The sequence below is a fragment of the Lagopus muta genome, chromosome W, assembly GCF_023343835.1.
Source record: "Lagopus muta isolate bLagMut1 chromosome W, bLagMut1 primary, whole genome shotgun sequence".
NCBI lineage: Eukaryota > Metazoa > Chordata > Aves > Galliformes > Phasianidae > Lagopus > Lagopus muta.
Genome location: NC_064471.1, coordinates 2,906,301 through 2,928,600, shown reverse-complemented (window position 1 = coordinate 2,928,600; position 22,300 = coordinate 2,906,301). Strand labels below are relative to the sequence as shown.

General features: G+C 39.5%; 2 protein-coding genes across 6 annotated transcripts in view; one reads left to right on the top strand and one right to left on the bottom strand.

Annotated features, from left to right (window-relative positions):
• Nucleotides 1–22,300, bottom strand: part of LOC125686397 (chromodomain-helicase-DNA-binding protein 1-like) — a 192,325-nt gene that overhangs the window by 47,416 nt on the left and 122,609 nt on the right. For 4 of the 5 annotated variants that reach the window (XM_048930325.1, XM_048930320.1, XM_048930321.1 and 1 more), the window contains 15 exons: nucleotides 19,260–19,409; nucleotides 18,743–18,999; nucleotides 17,218–17,443; nucleotides 16,184–16,284; nucleotides 15,757–15,935; nucleotides 11,104–11,231; nucleotides 10,798–11,014; nucleotides 10,129–10,218; nucleotides 9,497–9,687; nucleotides 8,231–8,419; nucleotides 7,899–8,061; nucleotides 3,837–3,989; nucleotides 3,490–3,561; nucleotides 1,485–1,634; nucleotides 644–792 (listed from right to left, as the gene is read on the bottom strand). In XM_048930325.1, the coding sequence (XP_048786282.1) occupies nucleotides 644–792; nucleotides 1,485–1,634; nucleotides 3,490–3,561; nucleotides 3,837–3,989; nucleotides 7,899–8,061; nucleotides 8,231–8,419; nucleotides 9,497–9,687; nucleotides 10,129–10,218; nucleotides 10,798–11,014; nucleotides 11,104–11,231; nucleotides 15,757–15,935; nucleotides 16,184–16,284; nucleotides 17,218–17,443; nucleotides 18,743–18,999; nucleotides 19,260–19,409 (2,415 nt within the window). Of the gene's footprint in view, nucleotides 1–643; nucleotides 793–1,484; nucleotides 1,635–3,489; nucleotides 3,562–3,836; nucleotides 3,990–7,898; nucleotides 8,062–8,230; nucleotides 8,420–9,496; nucleotides 9,688–10,128; nucleotides 10,219–10,797; nucleotides 11,015–11,103; nucleotides 11,232–15,756; nucleotides 15,936–16,183; nucleotides 16,285–17,217; nucleotides 17,444–18,742; nucleotides 19,000–19,259; nucleotides 19,410–19,775; nucleotides 21,293–22,300 lie in introns of those variants that run through there. The other variant, XM_048930324.1, reaches the window with a different exon arrangement.
• LOC125686441 (uncharacterized) overlaps nucleotides 1–22,300 on the top strand; it is a 52,514-nt gene that overhangs the window by 21,633 nt on the left and 8,581 nt on the right. The gene's annotated exons all lie outside the window — the stretch shown is intronic.

Sequence of the window (22,300 nt, the reverse complement as noted above, 5' to 3'; positions counted from 1 at the left end):
TATTTCTCAAATAAAGGCTCTGTCACTGCCTTTCTTTGCTCTACAACACAGTTTGTTCTCTGGTCATAATCTGCTGATTAATGCAAACGAGCTGATCAAGACACTCTACATTTTGTGGTGTGACAGCTGTGCATGGATGTCCAGAACATGGCTTGTCTTTTACATCACTGTTGCCACTGTTGAAACGCACCACTCACTCCTCACTGTGCTCACATCCGCTATTTGGTCTCCATAAGTGTTCAGCAAGTATTGATTGATTGACAAGTCAGTGGCTGTCATTTTTTCCACATGGAGGAATTCAGTGACACACTTTGCTTCACATGCACTTCCACGTCAGACACCATTCTGTCAGACTGCCCCTCTGCTGCCATCTGTCACACGTCAACAGTGTGTATCTGGATACTGGTGGCAAGGAACAACCTCTACTGCCATACTACTGACATTGGCCTTTGACATTTGAGCCAACAGAGTAACATAGGAGGCATTACTTTTGGAGCAGCCCTTGTAAATATAAATATAGAAAATATAACCCACTGCCACATATTTTTTGCCTTTTATCAACCAAGAGATCTTACTTGCATTTTTACTGAAATAGTCAAGTATACTTAAGCATAGATTAATATGCAAGAATATATAAAAATACCTTGAAGGAGTAGAGCCTGTATGTAGTACAGTTTTCCCTGTGGTGTCCATTCTCTGAATCACTAAATGATCTAACACCATCTTTTTCTTGGCTCTTTCAAGAATATCTTCTTCTACCGATCCTTTTGTGACTAGCCGATAAATATTAACCTATGTATATTATAATAAAGGCTTTATTTATATGCTCACAAATTACACATGAAGACAATATTCAGATAAAATTAACATAAAGAAATTAAAAAAAAACGCAAAACACAAAATACTTTGGAACAACAACAGGGAGAAATTTTAGCCTGAACTACAAAACTTCTAAATATTACTGATTGTCATATGCAACCATTCGATCATGTTATCATGGTTTCTACATAAAGTTTTTATAAAAATTGAATTTTAAAAAACGTATTCTTATAACTCTCCTCTTCAATGATTGTGCACAAGCACAGTAACAAACAAGTGCCAATGCTATTACTTGAAGTCTTCTGCAAGAAACAGAAGCCGAAGAGATCTACTGAAATAGAAATACTAAATAATTAATATTAAGAGCACGAGCCGTAAATATAGCAATTATTTTCTAGAATGACATGAACCCATGAACATGGGACAGGCCCAGAACAATTCCCTCTACCCATCCATATATTGTAGCTACCATACCATCTGTCCGTATCGGGAGATTTTTTTTTTTAAGACTTCAAAGGTGCATTATTAACACTTTTAGATATACCTAGCGAGTATTAGTTATTCTCAAAGTACACAAAGCCTACAAAGGCCTGGACAAACAGCTTATGGCTACGCTGTATGAAACCCTCATTCAGGTTTGGAGTTTATAAAAAAAATGCGCATACCTGTTTCTTTTGTCCAATCCTATGAGCTCTAGCCTGTGCTTGCAGATCATTTTGTGGATTCCAGTCAGAATCAAATATAACTACAGTGTCAGCAGATGCCAAGTTTATACCTAATCCTCCAGCTCTGGTAGACAGCAAAAAGCAGAAATCCTGAAATCATAAAGTAAGAAATAGCTTTATATACGCATTAGTTACAATAAACTTCAAGGAACCAGTATATGCAGTGGAACATACTATCAACTGATACACTATCAAATAGATGTTCCATAGGTGAAGGTTCTTTAAGTATAAAGCAAACTGATCTGTTTCTCTTGTGAACAGTTATCAATTTCGCCATTGTAATGGAATTCCAAGGTTACAGCCTGAACCAATGGGTGAGCTACAGGAGTACGTGAGCATCTGGAGCAGGTGGGGGGGTCTAGAGCCACCCCTTCTGTCTCCACGATACTTCCTGAGCCACCTGAGTCTGTGCGGGTCCCCCTTTCCCCCACCCTTCTCTGCTGCGGTGCGATGGTATGAACGGGGGAGGGTCTCATTCCTCAGCTCATCCCTTTCTCCAAACTGTTACCAGCAGGGATGAGTTAATTTCTCTTTGATATCTTTACCTATAGCACCTATTTCTCAAATAATGGCTCTGTCATTGCCTTTATTTACTCTACAACCATGATTTAAAGGAAGCAGCATCCAAGAAGTTGAGTAACAGCCATTTCGGGAGAAAAAACCCAGCAAAGCAAAATATGGGCAAAAAGTACAAACTCCTCTGCTATTAAAGCCTTGTATGTACTCAAGGCTCAAGCCCTCGGGCTTGTGATTTTCTTTCCTGTTATGATGTTAAGAGATAGGAAACAAGCATTCTGCTAGGATCAATGCTCTTCAATACATTCATAAACAATATGAAAATGATATGATCAAAATTTTCAGAAGGTAGGAAGTTAATCGAGGACAAGTATGAAGGGCTACAGAAGGATCTTACGAGATAGCATACAAAATTGAAGATAAAGTGAAGTAGAGAACAATTTTGAATGTTAAATACAGTGACAAGTAATAGCAAACTATTAACACTCAAGAATGAGTCTTTGGAGTTGCCATAAATATTTCCATGGAGACCTTTGCTTAGTAATAGCCAAAAATAATTAAGTAAAATGAAGTTTTATGGAGTATTAGCAAACATATACAGAATAAAAAAAGGAAGCAATTTTGTTTCTGAACAACTTTTTAGTTAGTCTCCATTTTTTGAACAGCATATGAAGTTTGGATCCTCCTCCACTTCAAAGAAACAAACACATATGCAACACAGCTACAAGGATTCCAGAAAAATGCAATGATATCTATACTAAAAATTTTAATAATTTAGTTCTGTTTTAACAAATATCTTAAGTTTATGTTATGAAATTAAGTCCTTCCTCCTAAACCACAGCAGAAATATAAGCTCAACAGTAAATGACAAATGCTGTGCTTCTACTACTGAAAAAACTATGACAGTGCAGAACAAAAACCTATGATTATCAAAGGTATAGAATGGCTTCTCATAGGATTCTCATAGTGGTACAGAACCAATTAGAAAGCAGTTTCTTCCAGGGCAAGGAAATAAAAACTAGAAAATGAACAAAACCCAGATTTTAAAAAATATTTTAAATAGTTTTTCTTCATGCAAGGACATATACAACTCAGTTACGCCCATTCCTTAAGTATGTTTTCAATGTCAAAGACTTATGTGTTAAGTGCGACTGTAAAAACTGAAGGATTAATCCTACATAACAAAATAACGAGGTTAAATTCTTCAGGGTTTATACAGCACTCTATCAAAATAATTTTGAGTACTGTCAAAAATCTAAAACTGTAACTATGAAATAATAGTTAAACAATTTTCATAAATTGTTTCTTCTTTAATCTCTTCTCAGAAAAAATTGAGTTGTTGAAATTTTATTTGTTATCCTATAAGGTTTTTCTGTTTTCAATTTTCCTGCCATATAGATTAAAAAACCATCACCCACTAATGCCATACCTCTGATCCTTCTGCATTGAAGTGATCTAGTGCTTGTTTCCTCAGTTCTCCTTTTATTGATCCATCAAGTCTCTAAAGAGATCAAATATTACAGTTAAAAAGAAACTCTCATACTATATTCTAATCAGAGCAACCTGAATGCATACTTAGTTGCCAAAAGAATTGAGGGCAAGGGGAGGAATGGGGATGAAGGAGGAGGAGGAGAATAATGCAACACCTCACACTATAGTAATTGCCGGTTTTTTTCTATACATAAAATTAAACTTTTATAAGTCTTTTTACAGAAAGGACACTTTTAATTAAGATAAAGATTAAAGCTTCTTCGCTACTACCATCAAAATCCTTACCTGAAAAGGAAACTGACGATACTTCAAGTATTCTGCTAGGATGTCTAGCATCCTCACCATCTGAGAGAAAATCAGTACTCTGTTGCCACGTTCTCGTAGACGAATCAGTAACTTGTCAAGGAGGATTAGTTTTCCACTGCTACGTATTAAATGCTACAAAGATAAGAAGTTGTGTATTGCAAAATAAGTTTACCTCAGCACTAACATACACCGCAGTTGGTTAGACATTCATTTTATATCTGCTTTCTTGTCTATTGGCATAGGAAGAACGACAGAAATCCTGACATTCCATTAAAAACACATTTTAAAATATGCACACACAAGTCTCCTAGACCCAAATAACACGTTCAGATGACCACACAACACCACTAATATACATTTACTAGTATGCAGCATTAACTGAACATGAAAGCTTAATAAGGATTTAGTCAGTCCTGATCTTGTAAAAGCTTATATATAAAAAAAAAAAAAGCACTCTAACTGAAAGCAGAGATACTAATTAGCATTATTATTATTTTTTTTTTTAAAGGAAATGCATTTCTCTGGCTAATAAAACAGCATTTTATTAATCAAAATATTAGAGCAACTAGAATACAGATTCAAGTATTTTTTCCTACCAAATCAACAACAAAAAACAACAAAAGACTACCTGACTACTTTAGTATTACTTTTTACTTTCCATATTTTGAACAGAAATAAGCATTGCTACTTAATCCTCTAATTATTTTTTCAATAACGAAAAATCTGTCAAGTTTCTCAGCCAAGATAAGTGAGAGGAATATTGTTTGTAGAGTCCAACAGGCTTTAGATAATTTACATCATCATCCCTTCTCAGCTCCAGTTGGAACAACTAGAACCAAAATTCAGGTGCACGTAGAACTTATTGTTGGAAATATTAGGTCACTTTAGGCGAAAAGGTTCAGGTTAGAATTATGCAGAATAAAAAAATTTGGAGTTAGTTGCTTTTATTCCTTTTGCCAGAGAAGAGAAGGATGCATCATTCATAACAAGAGCTAACAAAGCTTATTCAGATGAGTCAAGGAAATCGTTGTTAAAAACATGCAGTTATTACAAATAATGGCAGAACAGTTCTGAAGGATTTAATTATAATTCAGGTAGTTAAAGTGTGCCAAGTTGTAAAACACCATAGAATGGCTTGGGTTGGAAGGGACCTCAAGGATCATGAACCTCCAACCCCCCCACCACAGGCAGGGCCACCAACCTCCCCATTTAATACTAGACCAGGCTGCCCACGGCCCCATCCAACCTAGCCTTGCACACCTCCAGGGATGGGGCATCCCCAGCCTCTCTGGGCAGCCTGTTCCAGCACCTCACCACTTTCTTGGTAAAGAACTTCCCCCAATATACAACCTAAATCTTCCCTCCCTCAACTTCAAACCATTCCCCCTTGTCCTACCAATATCTACACTTGTAAATACTTGACTTCCGTCCTGTTTGTAGGTTCCCTTTAGGTACTGGAAGGCTGCAATGACATCACTCTCATACTCTTTAGCTTGAAAAGCACTTCATGATATAAACCAGCTTGAAACCACAAGCTGCCACTGAACAATCTTGTAGTTTTGGAAAAAAGTCTTCAAATTATCAACTTCAAAGCTTACAGAAAAAACTGATCTTCAGAAGCATTTACGTTGGTAAAATTGCCACCAAGTACCCACCAAGCTTCTCTCTTGCTCCCCCTTCTCTTTCTTGGCAGGAAGAAGGGGAGAAAATAAAATGAAAAACCAAACAAACAAAAGTTATGAGTTAAGGACAGGAAAATCACTCATCAGTTACTATCATGATCAAAACAAAACTTGGCTTGTGGGAAATTAATTTATTGCTAATTCATAACAATGTAGAATAGTGAGAACTAAAAGCAAACTAAAAACTCCTTCCTCTCCATTCCACACTTTTCTACTTATTCCCCTCTGAGGGGCGCAGGGGGGTGGGGAATGGGATTATAGTCAGTCCAAAATACAGCTCTACGGGTACTTCTCACATTCTTTCCCTTCTCCAGCATGGGGATCATCCTATGGGATACAGTCCTTCTTCATGAACTGCTCTGATGTGGGCATCCACAGGCTGCTGTTCTTCAAGAACGGCTCCAGTATGGAGCTTCTCCATAGGATACAGTGCTTCAGGAGCATGCTGCTCCAGCATAGGTCCCCCATGGGCTGCAGCTTCCTTTAGGGTGTGGGGTCACTGGACATTAGGAGAAACTTTTTCTCTTAGAGGTTGGTCAGGCACTGGAATGGCCTGCCCAGGGAGTTGGTGGAGTCGCTGTCCCTGGTAGTGTTCAAGAGGCACCTGGATGAGGTGCTACGAGATATGGTTTAGTAGCTTGTGGTACTAATATGAATGGGAGGGTGGTTGGACTAGATGATCTTGCAGGTCGTTTCCAACCTTGCGATTCTGTGATTCTGGGTCCTCCATGGAGTGCCGTGAGCCAGCAGTGTGCCCTTCTGGCCAAGAGGGCCAATGGCATCCTGGGATGCATTAAAAAGAGCGTGGCCAGCAGGTCGAGGGAGGTGATCCTCCCCCTCTACTCTGCCCTGGTAAGGCCTCATCTGGAGTACTGCGTCCAGTTCTGGGCTCCCCAGTACAATAAAGACAGGGATCTCTTGGAAAAAGTCCAGCAGAGGGCCACAAAGATGGCGAAGGGCCTGGAGCATCTCCCCTATGAAGAAAGGCTGAGTGAACTGGGTCTGTTCAGCCTTGAGAAAAGAAGACTGAGAGGGGACCTGATCCAGGTCAATAAATATCTAAGGTGTAGGGGGCAGAATGGCGAGGCCGGACTCTTTTCAGTGGTGAGTGGAGACAGGACAAGGGGAAACGGCTGGAAACTGCAGCATAGGAAGTTCCGCACAAATGTGCACGAGAACTTCTTTACAGTGAGGTGACGGAGCACTGGAACAGGCTGCCCAGGGAGGTGGTGGAGTCTCCTTCTCTGGAGATGTTCAAGACCCGCCTGGATGCCTACCTGCAACCTGGTGTAGGGAACCTGCTTTGGCAGGGGGGTTGGACTCGATGATCTCTGGCTGTCCCTTCCAACCCCTACAATTCTGTGATTCTGTGTATATCTGCTCCAACGTGGTCTTCCATGGGCTGCAGAGGAACAACTTATTCCTCCACAGGCTGCAAGAGAATTTCTGCCTGGAGCACCTCCTCCCCCTTCTTCACTGACCTTGGTGTCTGCAGGGTTGTTTCTTACATTTTCCTCACACCTCCCAGTTGCTGTGCAGCATTTTTTATCCTTTCTTAAATATGTTATCACAGAGGCACAACTAGTATTGCTAACTGGCTCAGCTTTGGCCAGTGGTGGATCCCTTTTGGAGTCAGTTCAAACTGGCTCTTATCTGACTTGTGGGAGGATCTGGTCTCTTCTCAGAGGCTACTTCTGCAGCCCCCCTGCTGCTACCAGATCTTTGCCACATAAACCCAATACAAGTATAAAGATTAGTTAACCTTTAAAAATTAAGGAAAAACACACACACACACACACAAAGGAAAAAAGCAACCACAAAACAATCACAAAATGTTTATGACTTCTATTTTCTTTCATTTTGGTTGCTTGAGGACATGCAGAGAACAGTGCTTAATTACAAAAAAGCTTAAAGATTCTGCAGATCACTTTCTGCTATAACATGAACTGTTGGTATACCAATGCCAGTCACATGCAATTTCATTTATATGAAGTTCACAGTTTATTTAACTGCTTTATTTTGATCTGGGTTTAAAATAGGACACAGTTTGAAAACATCTGTATTTTCAGATTAAGTAAATTTATTTCCATTTTATTTTGGTCATATTTCAAGTCAGATACATCTTATTTAGTATTGATCTATTATTCAGTTCTAGCTAAAAAATAAGAATCAATTCACTTACCTGTAAAACCCAGGGATAAATTCTTAATAAAGAAATCGTTTATTAATATTAAATATTTAATATATAGTTCTATTAATATACTTTAATAAGAACTAGTAAATTGGCAGAACAGTAGAATGACTACATGATATAAACCACAACTTTATAAGAAGAAATTATAAAACAAAGTGGCATTACCTGTAAAGCCTCCTGTTTATTATAGAATTCATTATCATCTGGTGGTTTAATAAGGTAACAATGGTTACAACACTTCTTCAGTTCCATCATGATGTTCAAAAATCCTGAAGTACTGCCTTTAGAACCTTTGCTCAGGGCTTTATAATTCCTGGTTAAAATCCACCTATGATATAGAACGTGCAGTGGAAATAATTCCTAATATTTGTCACGTTTCCACAAATGATAAGCTCTCAAACTGTCTGTTCAAATTGCATTATGAGAACTACTACGCTTCAGTACTTTTCATATAGACATCCAATTAAAATAGCTGAATTTTAAGTGTCATTTCTTACTTGTAATATTGCTTCTGCAATGCACTCATTTCCATCCTTAAAATTTGTTCAACCTTAGCAGGTAAAGACTTTTCTACATCTTTTTTAACTCTTCTGAGTAGAAATGGTTCAAGTTCTTTGTGAAGACTTGCATAACCAAACTCTCTCCCTTTCCCATGCTCCTCTTCAAAATCCTCCCATGAAGAAAACCTTCAACATAAGAAAAAATAAAGGTAAAATAGCGACATCATGTGAACAACCTGAAGAAGCAACAGCCAAGAAGAAACAGAACACACAAAGCCCGTAAATACAACACACGCACACAAACGTATATGGACTTCTTCCCCACTCTCCTCTGTTTAATTTAATAATACACTTCTGAATTTCTACATCCCAAGAAATTTTAAAAGTTTTGTCTGCAAATAGTAGAATGGAAATTTCCAAGCACTTCCACAAAATAAAAATTAAAAATAAGTTACTGAATAATTTCTCCAGTGAAAACCCCTGCATTTTACTTTTCTGCATGGAAACGCAGGTAGAAAATTACAGAAATCCCATTACTATATTTCTTAAGAGCAGCATAAAAAAAACAGTTGCACGGTTGGACAAAGTGCAAGAGAACAGTCCATTTTACATACTTTTTGCAGCTTACATGGACTAGCTGAAATTTGATTATCCTCTGATATGTGCTAACAAACTAAGCAAATGGACTGTGAGGTTCTGAAGAAGTCAATGAAATTGCATAGTTCCAAAACTAATTGGAGCTACAGTGCTTTGTATTTTGAAGATACCTGAAAAGAACATGTACTCTCATTTATCCAAGATATAAACATAAACCAGTACAGAACAGTATCAGTACAATAAATCTATTGTATGCAAAACATAAAGGCAAATTGGCTATCTAATTGAACTACTGCATATCAGGCATCATAGTACAAACTTGCTTTCATTAATGGTACTAACATAGAATGCGTTTGAGAATGTCTTTTTCTATTTCCCCAAAGTAAATTTAAAAGGAAGACCACATGGATTAAGATGCATCTTCTCAGGAACTTGACCCATTCAATCCATCTTATTTTTTTTGTGGACTACTAAAACCGAAAAAGCAGCAACTGCTTCAAGAACAATCTATGAAGAATACCATGAAAAAGTATGTATATCTATTTTATACAAAATATTTAAACTATTTCACAACACAATTCTCTCTATATTGATTCTTCAATCACTACAATATTCCACCACAATAAAGTTGATAAATAAGAGGAATCACATAAAACTCTTCCTTACTTCTCTGGCATGATGAAGTGCAGCAAAGACCAAAGCTCTTTGAGGGAGTTCTGCAGGGGGGTTCCAGTAATAAGAAGACGATGACTAGACTTGAAGTCTATTAAAGTCTTGTATAGAAGGGAATCATCATTTTTTAAACGATGAGCTTCATCAATCCCTATAAACACCCAATTCAGACCACCAAGGAATGACTTAAAGAAATGGAAGGGGGGGAGGGAAGACATTAAATGAGTTAGTGTCATGCAATTTCTGAATTTTTACATAAGGTTATAAATCCCATGTTTTTTATTTTAATACCATATTGACACCTATGGGTTTTTATGTTTGCTGGATTCAACTAAAAGTTATAGAATCATTCCAAGTTTAAAAGGAAAGCAAAAGGCTAAGATGTTAACCTATATGTTTTCAAATAATAATTAAAAACAAACGAACAAAATACTCTTCTTTCCAGTATATACAAACAAATGGAACCATTTCCTGGATGACAGTCCACAGGGAAGTAGATCATTTTAAAAAGCAAAGAAATTACCACAGTAATGAGAAGCCCAAACAAAGAACCCAAATACGTGTAACTCAAAAACACGTCAAATGTAAAACTCACTTCACCTCCCTGAAAAAATAGGTGTGATTACCTTATCCTTCAGCAAGATTTCATAAGTTGTTAGAAGTATATTAAATTTTAATCGCTTGGTCTGTGGATGCATCCATTCATGAGTTCTTATCTACAAAAAAGAAACAAACAAAAAACAACAAAAGAATCAGACAAAACGTAAGCTAGAGGAAAAAATGGTTATCATGACCAATAAGACTTCAAGCACTATAGCAATGTAAATGTTGAGAGACATACAATAATTTGAATCAAGGAACCGGAACACAATATTCCAGGTGGATTTTTCTTTTTGAATTTTTGAAGAAATGGCAAAGAATTACCACTTTTATGTTTTTATTTTTAATTTGACGGTTACTTAAATTCCTCCTTTCAGAAAAGGAATTTGGAAATTATCATGGACTTGTATGCTTAAAAGTTTTATTTTATGCAGCTAAATAACTGCATGACAAAAGACAATATATTTTCAAATACAAGGTTACATTTTAAATCTTTTTTATTATTAAGCCTTAAAGAAGTCTTTCACATACATTTATATAAGATCAAAACTTAAGCTTTTAATTTGCATTTTAAACACAATGTTTAAAGTATTTGCTCAGTATTAACCAAAGTATTGGAGACTAGCAGAAGACAAAAAAATAAAATGGATCTTGTTTACTGCTTAGCTTCTTCAATGATACAAAGAAATACTCACCATATTTCTACTAGTTATATCTCCTAAGTAAACCACAGCATTCATCTGAGGAGCCCAAATCTGAATCTCTCTTTGCCAAGATGTCAAAGTAGAAAGTGGCACAACCAGCAAGAAAGGCCCATACAGTTCATGTTCATGGAACAGGTAGTTCAAAAAAGAAATTGTTTGTATTGTTTTACCCAGACCCATTTCATCTGCAAGAATACAACTATTCCCTCTAAAAAAAACAAACAAACAAAAAAACAAACAATTGTTATGAATGCTTACAATTTAGAAACAGTAAAACTAATTTAAGACTATACTTACTTGCACCACGAGTGAGCAAGCCAGTTCAGCCCATTTAACTGATAATCTCTTAACTCTAAACAATCGCGTCCTCCAATATAAGGTGGTTGCTTCTTTAACGCAACAAACCTCGGCCTCTGTTTTAGAATCTGTTTAAAGCAAATTAAGCATCAATAATACTACAGAATGAAGTTACCAAAATATCTTCCTATAGAAACAAAAAAGCAGTAGTAACCTGCAGGGTAACCAAGTCCAGTCTTAATTCACCACAGAAAACTAGGCCATATAACACAGTCAACTCATTTGCAAATTCAATTCAGCTAACAGTTGAACTAAATTCTACAACAGAGATGAAATTAACTTGTTCACAGAGGTTACTTGTAAAAAAATACTAGAGCACCAAATTCCATCTCTGAACAAGAATATAAGAAGTTGGGAAAAAAAAAGCCTACAAAAGCCTCCATATTTTGCAGTTGTTGAGAGTAGCTGCAGTGGAGCCAGCCTGGCCAAAACTAAAACAATCAATGTTGAGATAAAAGGGGGTTTCAGAAATACCCTAGAATAGGATCAGACCTAAAGTGCAGGACAAGGGATCAATTGGTAAATGAGGCTCACAGAATCACAGAATTGTGACTCAGTGGGAGCCCAACTCAAGTGCCTGTACACATAGAACACAGGGAACAAGCAAGAAGAGTTACAGGTGTGCATATGCCTACACAACTATGATGTCACTGGCATCACTGAGATGCGCTGGGATGACTCTCATAACCGGAACGTAGGAATAAATAGGTATAAACTCCTCAGAAAAGACAAGCAGGGGAGAAGGGGAGGGGTTGTTGCCCTCTACATCAAAGACCACCTGGAGTCCACAGAGTTACACCTGGGAATGGATGAAGAGCTGACAAAGAGCTTATGTGTGAAGGTTCAAGGGAAGGAGACATCATAGAGGAGGTCTGCTACAGGCTGCCTGATCAGGAAGACCAAGTGGTTGAGGTACTCTAAAAAGAGGAGCAGCTTCATATTCACAAAACATGGTCCTCATGGGGGACTTCAACCACCTCGATAGCTGCTGGAAAAACAAAACAGCAGTGCGTCAGACATAGAAGAGGTTCCTGGAATGTGTTGATGATAGCTTCCTCTTTCAAGTAGTACATGAACCCATGAGAAAAGGTGCTATATTGGACCTTGTCCTCACCAACCAGGAGGAGGCGGTGAGTAATGTGAAGCTCAAGGGCAGCCTTGGCTGCAGTGACCATGAAATGTTGGAGTTCAAAATCCTTAAGGTATCAAAGTGGGTGCACAGCAAGCTTGCTACTCTGGACTTCAAGAGAGCAGACTTTGAACTTTTCAGGAAACTGCTTGGCAGGGTGGCATGGGAGAAAGCCCTGGAGGGAAGAGAGGCCCAAGAAAGGTGGCTGGGATTCAAAGACCATCTCCTGCTTATTGCCTGGGAGAAGAGACCAAATCCCTCCTCATCACAACCTCCCTTCAGGAAGTTGTAGAGTGCAGTGAGGTCTCCTCTGAACCTCCTCTTCTCCAGACTAAACAATCCCAGCTCCCTCAGCCACTCTTCATCAGATCTGTGCTCCAGACCCCTCACCAGTTTGGTTGCCCTTCTATAGACATGTTCCGGGGCCTCAATGTCTTTTTTGTAGTGAGGGGGCCTGTATGGGAACTGCTGAGTCACAGCCTGAACCTCTGATTGATCACCTGAGGCGAGCCATGAGTCAGCCAGAGGAGCACAGGTGAAGGCAATTCACCTGTGCTGCTGGAAGGGGGTAGAACCTGGCTCCACCCCTCCTAGACCTATTTAAGAGCTGGCTCCCAGGGGGAAGGATCTCTTCTGGAGATTACCTTCTCTGGTGTTTTGTAGGTGAGCCCAGCATAAGGGTAAGCCTTCCATTTATTCTTGTTATCGTATTGTTATCGTTGTCCACTTTGCTTAACTCTTTTGATTATATTGTGATTGTAACATCTTAATATCCATTAATTATACAGGGCCCAAAACTGAACACAGTATTCAAGGTGCAGCTTCACCAGTGCTGAGTACAGGGGATGATCACCTCCCTGCTCTTACTGGCCACACTATTTCTAATGTAGGCCAGGATGCTGTTGGTCCTCTTGGCCATTTGGTCACACTGTTGGCTCATGTTCAGCTGAGCGTCAACCAACACTCCCAGGTTACTTTCCTCTTCGCACTCATCCAGCCACTCATCCCCAAGCCTGTAGCGCTGCATGGGGTTATTGTGGCCAAAGTGTAGGACCTGGTACTTGGCCTTGTTGAACTTCATCCCATTCACCTCAGCCCAGAGATCCCGCTGATCTAGATCCCTCTGAAGGGCCTCCCTACCCTCAGGCAGATCAACACCACCTCCCAGCTTGGTGTCATCTGCAAACTGACTGAGGGTACACTCAATCCCCTCATCTAGGTCATCAGCAAAGATACTAAACAATATGGGCCCCAGTACCGACCCCTGGGGGACACCACTTGAAATGGGTTGCCAGGTGGACTTAACTCCAATAATTATTACCCATTGGGCACAGCCCTCTAGCCAGTTCCTTACCCTAAGAAGGGTATACCTGTCCAGGCCATGGGTAGCCAGTTTCCCCAGAAGAATACTGTGAGAGACCATATCAAAGGCTACATCAACAGCCTTTCCCTCATCTACCAGGCTGGTCACCCAGTCATAAAAGGAGATGAGGTTGGTCAAGCACGACCTGCCTTTCATGAACGCATGCTGGCTGAGCCTGATTCCCTGGATGCCACGCAGGTGCCATGTGATCTCATCCAAGATTATTTGCTCCATAACTTCCCCTGGTACCAAGACAAGGCTGACAGGCCTGTAGTTCCCCGGATCCTCCTTACAGCCCTTCTTGTAGACGGGAGTCACATCAGCAAGCCTCCAATCCTCTGGGACCTCACCAGTTAACCAGGAGCACTGGTAGATGGTGGAGAGCAGCTCAGTGTCATGGTTTTGTGATTTTTGGTTTTTGGTATTCCACATCATAACGTAATGTGGGGCACTGGGAGCTTAACTGTCAATGCTCAAGTCCTGGGTACCTGCCCAGAAGAGAAGAACTACATTCCCCAGGGGACTTTACGGTCAGGGAGAGGGGATTTAACTCCTGGCAAGGTCACCTGATGCTCTTTTTCATCTGCCCTTTGTCGTGGGCGCTGCTCCTGTCTCCCTGCTGCTCAACTAGACTGCGCATCTCACCTCAGCTTTACGGTGAGGCCTATCCACCTTTCACACATTCTCTCTTTCATTATATGAGAGATCAGGGCGTACAGGGCCCTGAGGATAACTGATCTGCCTATTAAAGGCAGATGTAAAGAAGGCATTGAGGACCTCAGTCTACTCCTTATCCTCAGTGGTCACATTCCCCCCTGCATCAAGTGAAGAATGGAAATTCTCCATCCTTTCTCCTCCAAAGATAAAGGAAGAGCAACTGACATCATCTATCTATACTTCTGCAAAGCATTTGACACTATCTCGCATGACATCCTCATTGCCAAACTGGAGAAAAATGGATTTGGTGGATGGGCCTCTTGCTGGATAAGGGGATGGTCACACTCAGAGAGTTGCAGTCAACAGCTCAATGACCAAGTAGAGACTGGTGATGAGTAGCATTCCTCAGGAATCTGTGTTAACGTCGATGTAGGCAGTATGGACACTGAAATTGAGCACACTCTCAGCAAGTTTGCAGATGACACCAAGCTGAGCAGTGGAGTTGACACACTAGAGGGAAGAGGCCAGAGGAACCTGGACAGGCTTGAGAGGTGGGCCCATGCCAACCTCATGAAGTTCAACAAGGTCATGTGGAAGGTCCTGCACTTGGGTTGGGGCAATCTCAAGCGCAGATACAGGTTGGGCAGAGATCGGCTTGAGAGCAGCCCCAAGGAGAAGGATTTGGGGGTGTTGGTTGATGAAAGAATCAGTATGAGCTGGCAATGCGCACTCGCAGCCCAGAAGGACAACCCTACCCCGTGTTGCATCAAGAGGAGTGTAAGCAGAGGGGTTCTGCCCCTCTACTCTGTGCTCATGAGACCCTACCTGGTCTAACACATCCAATTCTGGAGCTCCCAACACAAGAAGGGTATTAAGCTGTTAGAAAAGGGACAGAGGTGATCACAGAACAGGCTGAGAGAGCTAGGGCTCTTCAGCCTGGAGAAAAGAAAGCTCTGAGAAAAACCTTATAGCAGCCTTCCAGTACCTGAAGGGTACTACAGGAAAGCTGGAGAGGGACTTTTTAGAAGGGCAGGGACTGGATGAGGGAGATTGGTTTTAAACTGGAAGAGGGTAGATTTAGACCAGATATTAGGAAGAAATTCCTTGCTGTGAGGGTGGTGAGACACTGGAACAGGTTGCAGATGCCCCCTCCCCAGAGGCATTCAAGGTCAGGGTGGATGAGGATTTGAGCAACTTGTTCTAGAGGGAGGGAGGTGTCCCTGCCTATAGCAGGGGAGTTGGAACTAGATGATCTTAAAGGTCCCTTCCAACCCAAACCATTCTATCATTCTGTGATTCTATATATTTAAACAATCTTCAAAAGATTTTTTTTAAATACCTATCTCAGGATGCACAACTTCCACTTCTTTCCTTTTTTTTTTTTTTTTTTTTTTTTTTTAAAAATTGTCTCAACCGTATAAATCAATTGTAGTTACACACTCACCTTGTAGTCCTTAAATGGAGTGGTCTTGGATTGATTTCTGCTAAAATACTCATCAATACATGCCTGAAATTTTTTGGCAATGAGAGCACCATCTTCCCAGCTACATTCTGAGTAAGGCAGACCCTGCCATTTGCAATAGTAATCTGGATAACCAGCTGCTGATTTCTGATTTGAATGAGCTGCAGAAATATATCAGAGATACTAGATCAGTATTTTCCTTTGGTATTTCATGAAAGCACTCATTTTAAGTTTAAGAAAACATGAACTTGTTTCACAACAAAAACAGTATGACAACTTTTTCAGATTTTGTTTTGCTTTAACTTTTCAGGGATTTTTATAACCTAAGTTTCTTAACTATGAAGGCAACATGCAAGCAATGAACACACTAGTCTCAAGACTGTTTTCTGCCTACAAGTTTGTCACATACCAATTATCCTTTCCACTACTTGATATTGTTTATGTAGATCATCTGTAAACTCCTGTTGGCAGTTATAGTATTCCACATCTTCTGGAGAAGCATTTTTCAGCCTGAAATGGGAATTTATTTCAAGTATTTATTACTTTGTTTAGTTCTTAAACCAAGAAAATCTGGGATTTCTAAAGCTCTGAACATAAGCATAATGGGAATGCTGCTTAGAAAGCTTTTTTGAAGGAACTACAACTCTGAAATTCCTGCTATGAAAGCGTTGCATCTGGCCTAATTAGCTTCCTCAAAAATACTTAAGAGAAACTTCTATCAGCTACAGCTTGTACTAATCATGCAGATAATTTAAATAATTTATTTTCAACAAGTAGCATACTCCACGTTATTTTCATGGAACAGCACTAACGGTTTGCTCTGATAAGAATCCATCTTATGCGACACTAGAAAAACCTACTGGTATTCACAGATTATATTAAACATACTAATGAAACGGAACACCAAAAATTAGCACTGAAATTTAAGTATTTGTTCAGTTCTTGGTTCTGCAGCTTTAATAAAAGTTTAAGCAAAAACAAAAACAAAAAAAAACACACACCTAAATGCTGTAATATTTTGAGTGCCTTAGTGTTGGATTTTTTTTTTTTTTTAATCTTTAAAATCTCTGCAGCAACTCCTAGAGCTCTAATCCAAGTCCAGTCACTGATAGAACTAGTAAAAGGTGAGAATTAAAATCAGAAAACCTACCACTCATCTCATTAAATCTTCATTTATAACAGATGCATTATATCTAGGTACAGAAGCCGCTTCCTTAAAAGGCCTGATTTTATGAAAGCCACAAGTATACTCACTTGCTCAACTAAATTTGGTATGCTCTGAATGTTACAGGATTATAGGTATTAAGACTTCAAAGTTCTGTCTTTCTGCTGTATAGGCACTTTAAACTATGCCTTCATAAACAGGCAACAGAGAACATAACCACAATAAAAATATGTATACTGATACAAAATACATAAACATGGAAGAAGTTACAAAAATACCATCGTTTTGTTTCCTGACACTTTTTCTTATAGTTATCTAGTTTCTTCATTCCTTTAACGTTTTGTTGCTTCAGAGTTTCTTCAGTTTCCCAAGTATTATGAATGTGTGACCAGCCTTTCCATTTAATAAGATACTGTATTTCTCCTGGCTCTTTTGACTTTTCAAATCCAGTATTTGGGTCACCATCTGCCTCAATTGCATAGATAGTGGTTGCAGCACCAGTAGCTGAAAGAGAAAAAAAAAAAAAAAAAAAAAAAAAAAAAAAAAAAAAAAAGCTATGCCATGAGTCTCGATTAAGCATGTACTACCATAAATAGACCAACAAAAAAATCCCATACTGCAGAAAGCAGTCTAATATACTTATATAAACATGTAACTTGTCTCAACTATTTATCAGAAATTAAGGGCAGCATCCACCATGAATTACCAAAACCATTTTAATAGAGTAGTACTCTTGTACACAACTATTACCTTACCCTTCAACATTGGGTATATTAGAGTGTTATAAAACAATAGCATTTCCAAGCATAGCAAAGTGCAATAGGTAAATGTCACAGGGACTGCAGAAGACAGTACTAAATACAGATTAAGAAAACTCAGCAAGGAAAAATCTCAGCAACACTGAGACACAAATACCTGCAAAACAAGACCTTGTGAGAAAAAGCCATCAAAAACACCTCAAACCCAAATAGCCTTGGAAAAAAGGGAGGGAATGAAATAACTTCATGCAGGAAAAAGCTTCTCTAAAATTGCTATGCTTTGAGCAATAACATTGATTAGCAAATAAAGGCAAACACCGCCCCTGTAACTTATTTCTCCATCTCATTCAGCAAAGGGCCCATGTTTTCCCTAGCCTTCCTTTTGTCATCAAATGTACTTCGAGAAACCTTTCTTGTTGCCCTTGACATCCATGGCAGATAGAATTCTCAGCAGACTTCAGTTTTCCTAACTTCATCCCTGGATAACCAGACAACATCTCTGTATTCTTCATAGGTTACCCCTCCTCCTTGCTTCCACCCTCTATATGCTTCTTTTCTGAGTTTGATCACAAGCTTCTTGTTCATACACACAGGCCTCCTGGCATTTTTGCCTAACTTCTTGATCATTGGGATGTATTGATCTTCAGCTATTTCTTTCTAACCTCTTTCTACTTCCCCCCCCCACTCCTCCTCCTCCAATTCCCCTCCCTTACTGCTCTTAGAATTTTATGCAGGGTAATTTGTAATTACATTCAGTCTCTATTACTGTTGCTAATACACTTCAGCTCTAAACAGGCTCGTTTTTGTGAGAAGAGCTCTTATTTCCCACTTTTTTTTTCTTTTAGTGTTGGTTATTTAAGTTCTTCTGTGTTTTACTTTAGAAGGCTTGAAAAAGTAACACCTACTTACAAGTATAAAATAAAAAAAAAGACTCCCTGATATTTTTAAACTTACTGTTTACAAACATCACATGAACTACAGCTGAGACCCAATTGCACCACAATACACTCCACCATCTTAATAACAGTTTTAAAAAAAAAAATACCTCCTTTTCGGCCAATTCGACTATCCATGAACTTCTCTATAGTTTCAAATTCATCTTCTTCAGGCTGTGGGACATCTTCTCCACAGACTTCCAACAACTCATCAGAATCTGTCTTGGTTTCTTCAGCTTCTTTGTAACTAACATTGACTGTTGCCTGGCGACGAGATCCCCTCTTATCATAATCATCATCACCATCTGATGAATCAAACTGTCTCTTTTTCTGTCCTGCACCCTTCTTGCAACTTTTGGGCTTAATTCTTTAAGACAGTAAGATATAACACAATAAGGGGGTTTCAACAAGCACAACCACAAGCCTTCAATATCTGTTCATAAATACATACATTTTGTGACTGCTCAGTTACACCACTTCCAAACATAGTAAAGAAACAGTCAACACAAAGCACTGGTACGATAACATCTTTCATACCTTAAAGCTTCCAATTTCTCATAATGTACTGCAACACTTGATTTCTAATTAGAAACAGTATTAGAGTATCCAAAACACAAGAATTCTTACCTCCTTAAAGGTTTCTGGCTTTTGACCTTGTTTTTTGGTTCATAGTCAGATTCACTCTCTTCACAACTGTTTTTCTCTCTATCTTCCTCTGATTCAGAATCAGAACTAGTTCCTGATATTGAAACTGACCTAGATACTTGCCAGTCTTCACTGTACATATTGAAAGACAAAAACAGTAACTCACATTAGTTATTTAAATTGTGTTCTTAAGAAAAAAGAAAACAAGAACCACCACATATTTGCTGCTTTAATTTCAACATTCTCCAGAAAAGTGAAGACACTATAAGTTATTTTCAGCAGAAAGAACAAAAAGTCGTCATTAACGGCTAACAGATGAGTAAAAATAATTCCCTTTGAAGACATAAGATGTCCACTACCATGAGGTAAAATAAAAAAATAAAACTGTAACACAACAGAAAGCACAAGACACAGAACAGCAACACCCCAGGACACTGCAAGTGAGAAACCCCTCAAACTCAGCAGCAGATACAAAACACAGAAAAAGAAACTGCTTACCTTGAGAAGGCCCAAATAGCCCCTAAATACATAGCAAGCTCCAAAGAATAAAGCAACACCTCTACTGCCAAGCCTTAAATGAGGTCTGAGAAAGGGTGGATCCTGGCCCGACCCCTTGTCATGGTTCTATGTTTTTGGTTTTTGTCTTGTTTTTTTATGGTTTCAGTATTCCACATCAAAACTCGACAAGACAAAAAACAAAAACATAGAACCATGACACCCCTTCTGGTCACTCAGGTGCATTGCTTGCACCTGATCTCTCCTTGGTTGGCCCTGCCTTCCTACCAGGTGCTCAATCACTGGTTTAAGTCTTGAATTAGCATTTCCACTACACTGGTATAATACGAACACATGCCAAATGCAAACTGGCAAAATCACAAAAAAACCTAAGTTAGCTCTCAGAGGTGATAAGCAGTGTCTCCTGAGTTAAAAAAAACAACCCTGAAAACAAATAAAACCACGCAACAAATGAAAAGTTTATCATTGTGGCTAGCAGCTATTATGCTAATATACCACAATTTTCTTTTAAAATGTTCTGGGCAGGTCTCAACCCTTAGAATTTCCACTACAACAACAAATAAATGAAACTGAAAATTAGGATTTCTGTATAAACTGCACCTTTAAGAAGTAAATTAACTTGATATTAACAAAAATGAAGTACTTAAGACTTTAGCTGAAAAGATAGATGCTTTCTGTAACTTACCCATTCTCAAGTCATAAAACCCCTTTAAATTATATTTTGCAGCATTTCAAATTATCCAGTAGCTATGTGCCCTGTGCCTCATGTGAATAATTGGCAACTTTGGCACAGGAACCAAAACTAATGCAGAATTAGATTTGAAAAACACACAGAAAGACTTGAACCATTGGCTCCCAACAGCCCCCACTCAGCTACTAGATTCACACCCATGCAAAATTTATTTGAGTAAGCCACTCGTGACTCCCAGTAGCAGTACCTCCATGTCCCTGCTTAGTTAAGATTATCTACTTTTGCAACAGGAAAGAAGCACACCTGATCAACAGTATCTTACCTCAGAATCCTAAAACATCTGAAAGAAAATGCAGTCATATGCATTCAACCAATTCAACCATTCAAATGCAGTCAACCAACAAAGATTCGTGAAGGGAAGGTTCTGTTTAACTTAGCTTCCTTTCACAACAAGGTAACCCATCTAGTTGATCAAGGGAAGCCAGATGATTTTATCTTTTAAGATTTCTGCAAAGCTTTCAATACTGTTTCTCATAGCACCCTTCTGCACAAAATGTCCAACACACAGCTAGACGGATAATTTGATGGGTGAATGTAGTGGAATTCCAAGGTCACATCCTGAACCAATGGGTGAGCTACAGGAGTACGTGAGCGTCTGGAGCAGGCAGGGGGGTCTAGAGCCACCCCTTCTGTCTCCACGATACTTCCCGTGCCATCTGAGTCTGTGCGGGTCCCCCTTTTCCCCCATCCTTCTCTGCTGCGGCGCAACGGTACGAATGGGGGAGGGTCACGTTCCTCAGCTCGTCCCTTTCTCCAAACTTTTACTGGGAGGGATGAGTTAATTCCTCTTTGATATCTTTTCCTATAGCACCTATTTCTCAAATAAAGGCTCTATCATTGCCTTCGTTTGCTCTACATTTTGGCGAGCCAGGCAGCCAAATATCTTTAAAGGTACCCAATTATAATCCTCCTAAAGTAATTACCATGGCATTTTTGAACAATATCATGGGATGGTTTGCACGGGAAAAGACTAGCCCTATGAGTGAAGTTTTGCCAGGGCACATCCCAGGATTCCTAGGATCCCCATATCATGGGATTGCTCGTACCGTTGAAAAATGGGGCCCCCTGCGGGACGGAAGAAATGTCCAGGAGTCCCCATCCCACCTGACTGAGTATTTCAACAGTGTTAACAAAAATGTACTCACTGCTTGAGAACGACAGTTAGCTGCCTCCACGGTGGTGTGGCCACTGCTGATGGCCTTGAACTGGCTAAATATAACTGAAGCAGCTCTCACTGATGGAAATCAACTACTGCGTGACTGTACTGAAGAAATGGAAAGACAGGGCGCAATTTTCAGGGGAAAAAACCTAATGCTATGATTCCCCTACAAAAAATCCGGACTATCTCTCTAGAAATTACCGGGGACCCTGTACAAGAGAATCCACAGAAACTGGATTCTGTAAATGAAAGCACTAAAAGGTCGGATCTTGAGGCTCCATTAGAGATAGATCCCTTTGAGATCCAACTGGTTGTAACTCAAAAAAACCAAAAAAACGCAGGATAGGCAAGCGGGGGTGCCCCCAACCACTGGCCCCCTGCCCAGAGCACACTACATGTAACAGCTCGCCCATACATGGCAGCTGAATTAATGGATTTAGTTCAGTGGTTTAGACAAAAACCGAGAGAGAGTGCCAGTGTGGCTGCTCCGATTATATGTCACGGGGGCAGAAAGCGTTGTGGTGAATGGACCAGAAATTTCAAAACTGGCATCCATTACCACTCATCCTGCTCTCAGGCAAAGACTGTATGCAGCCG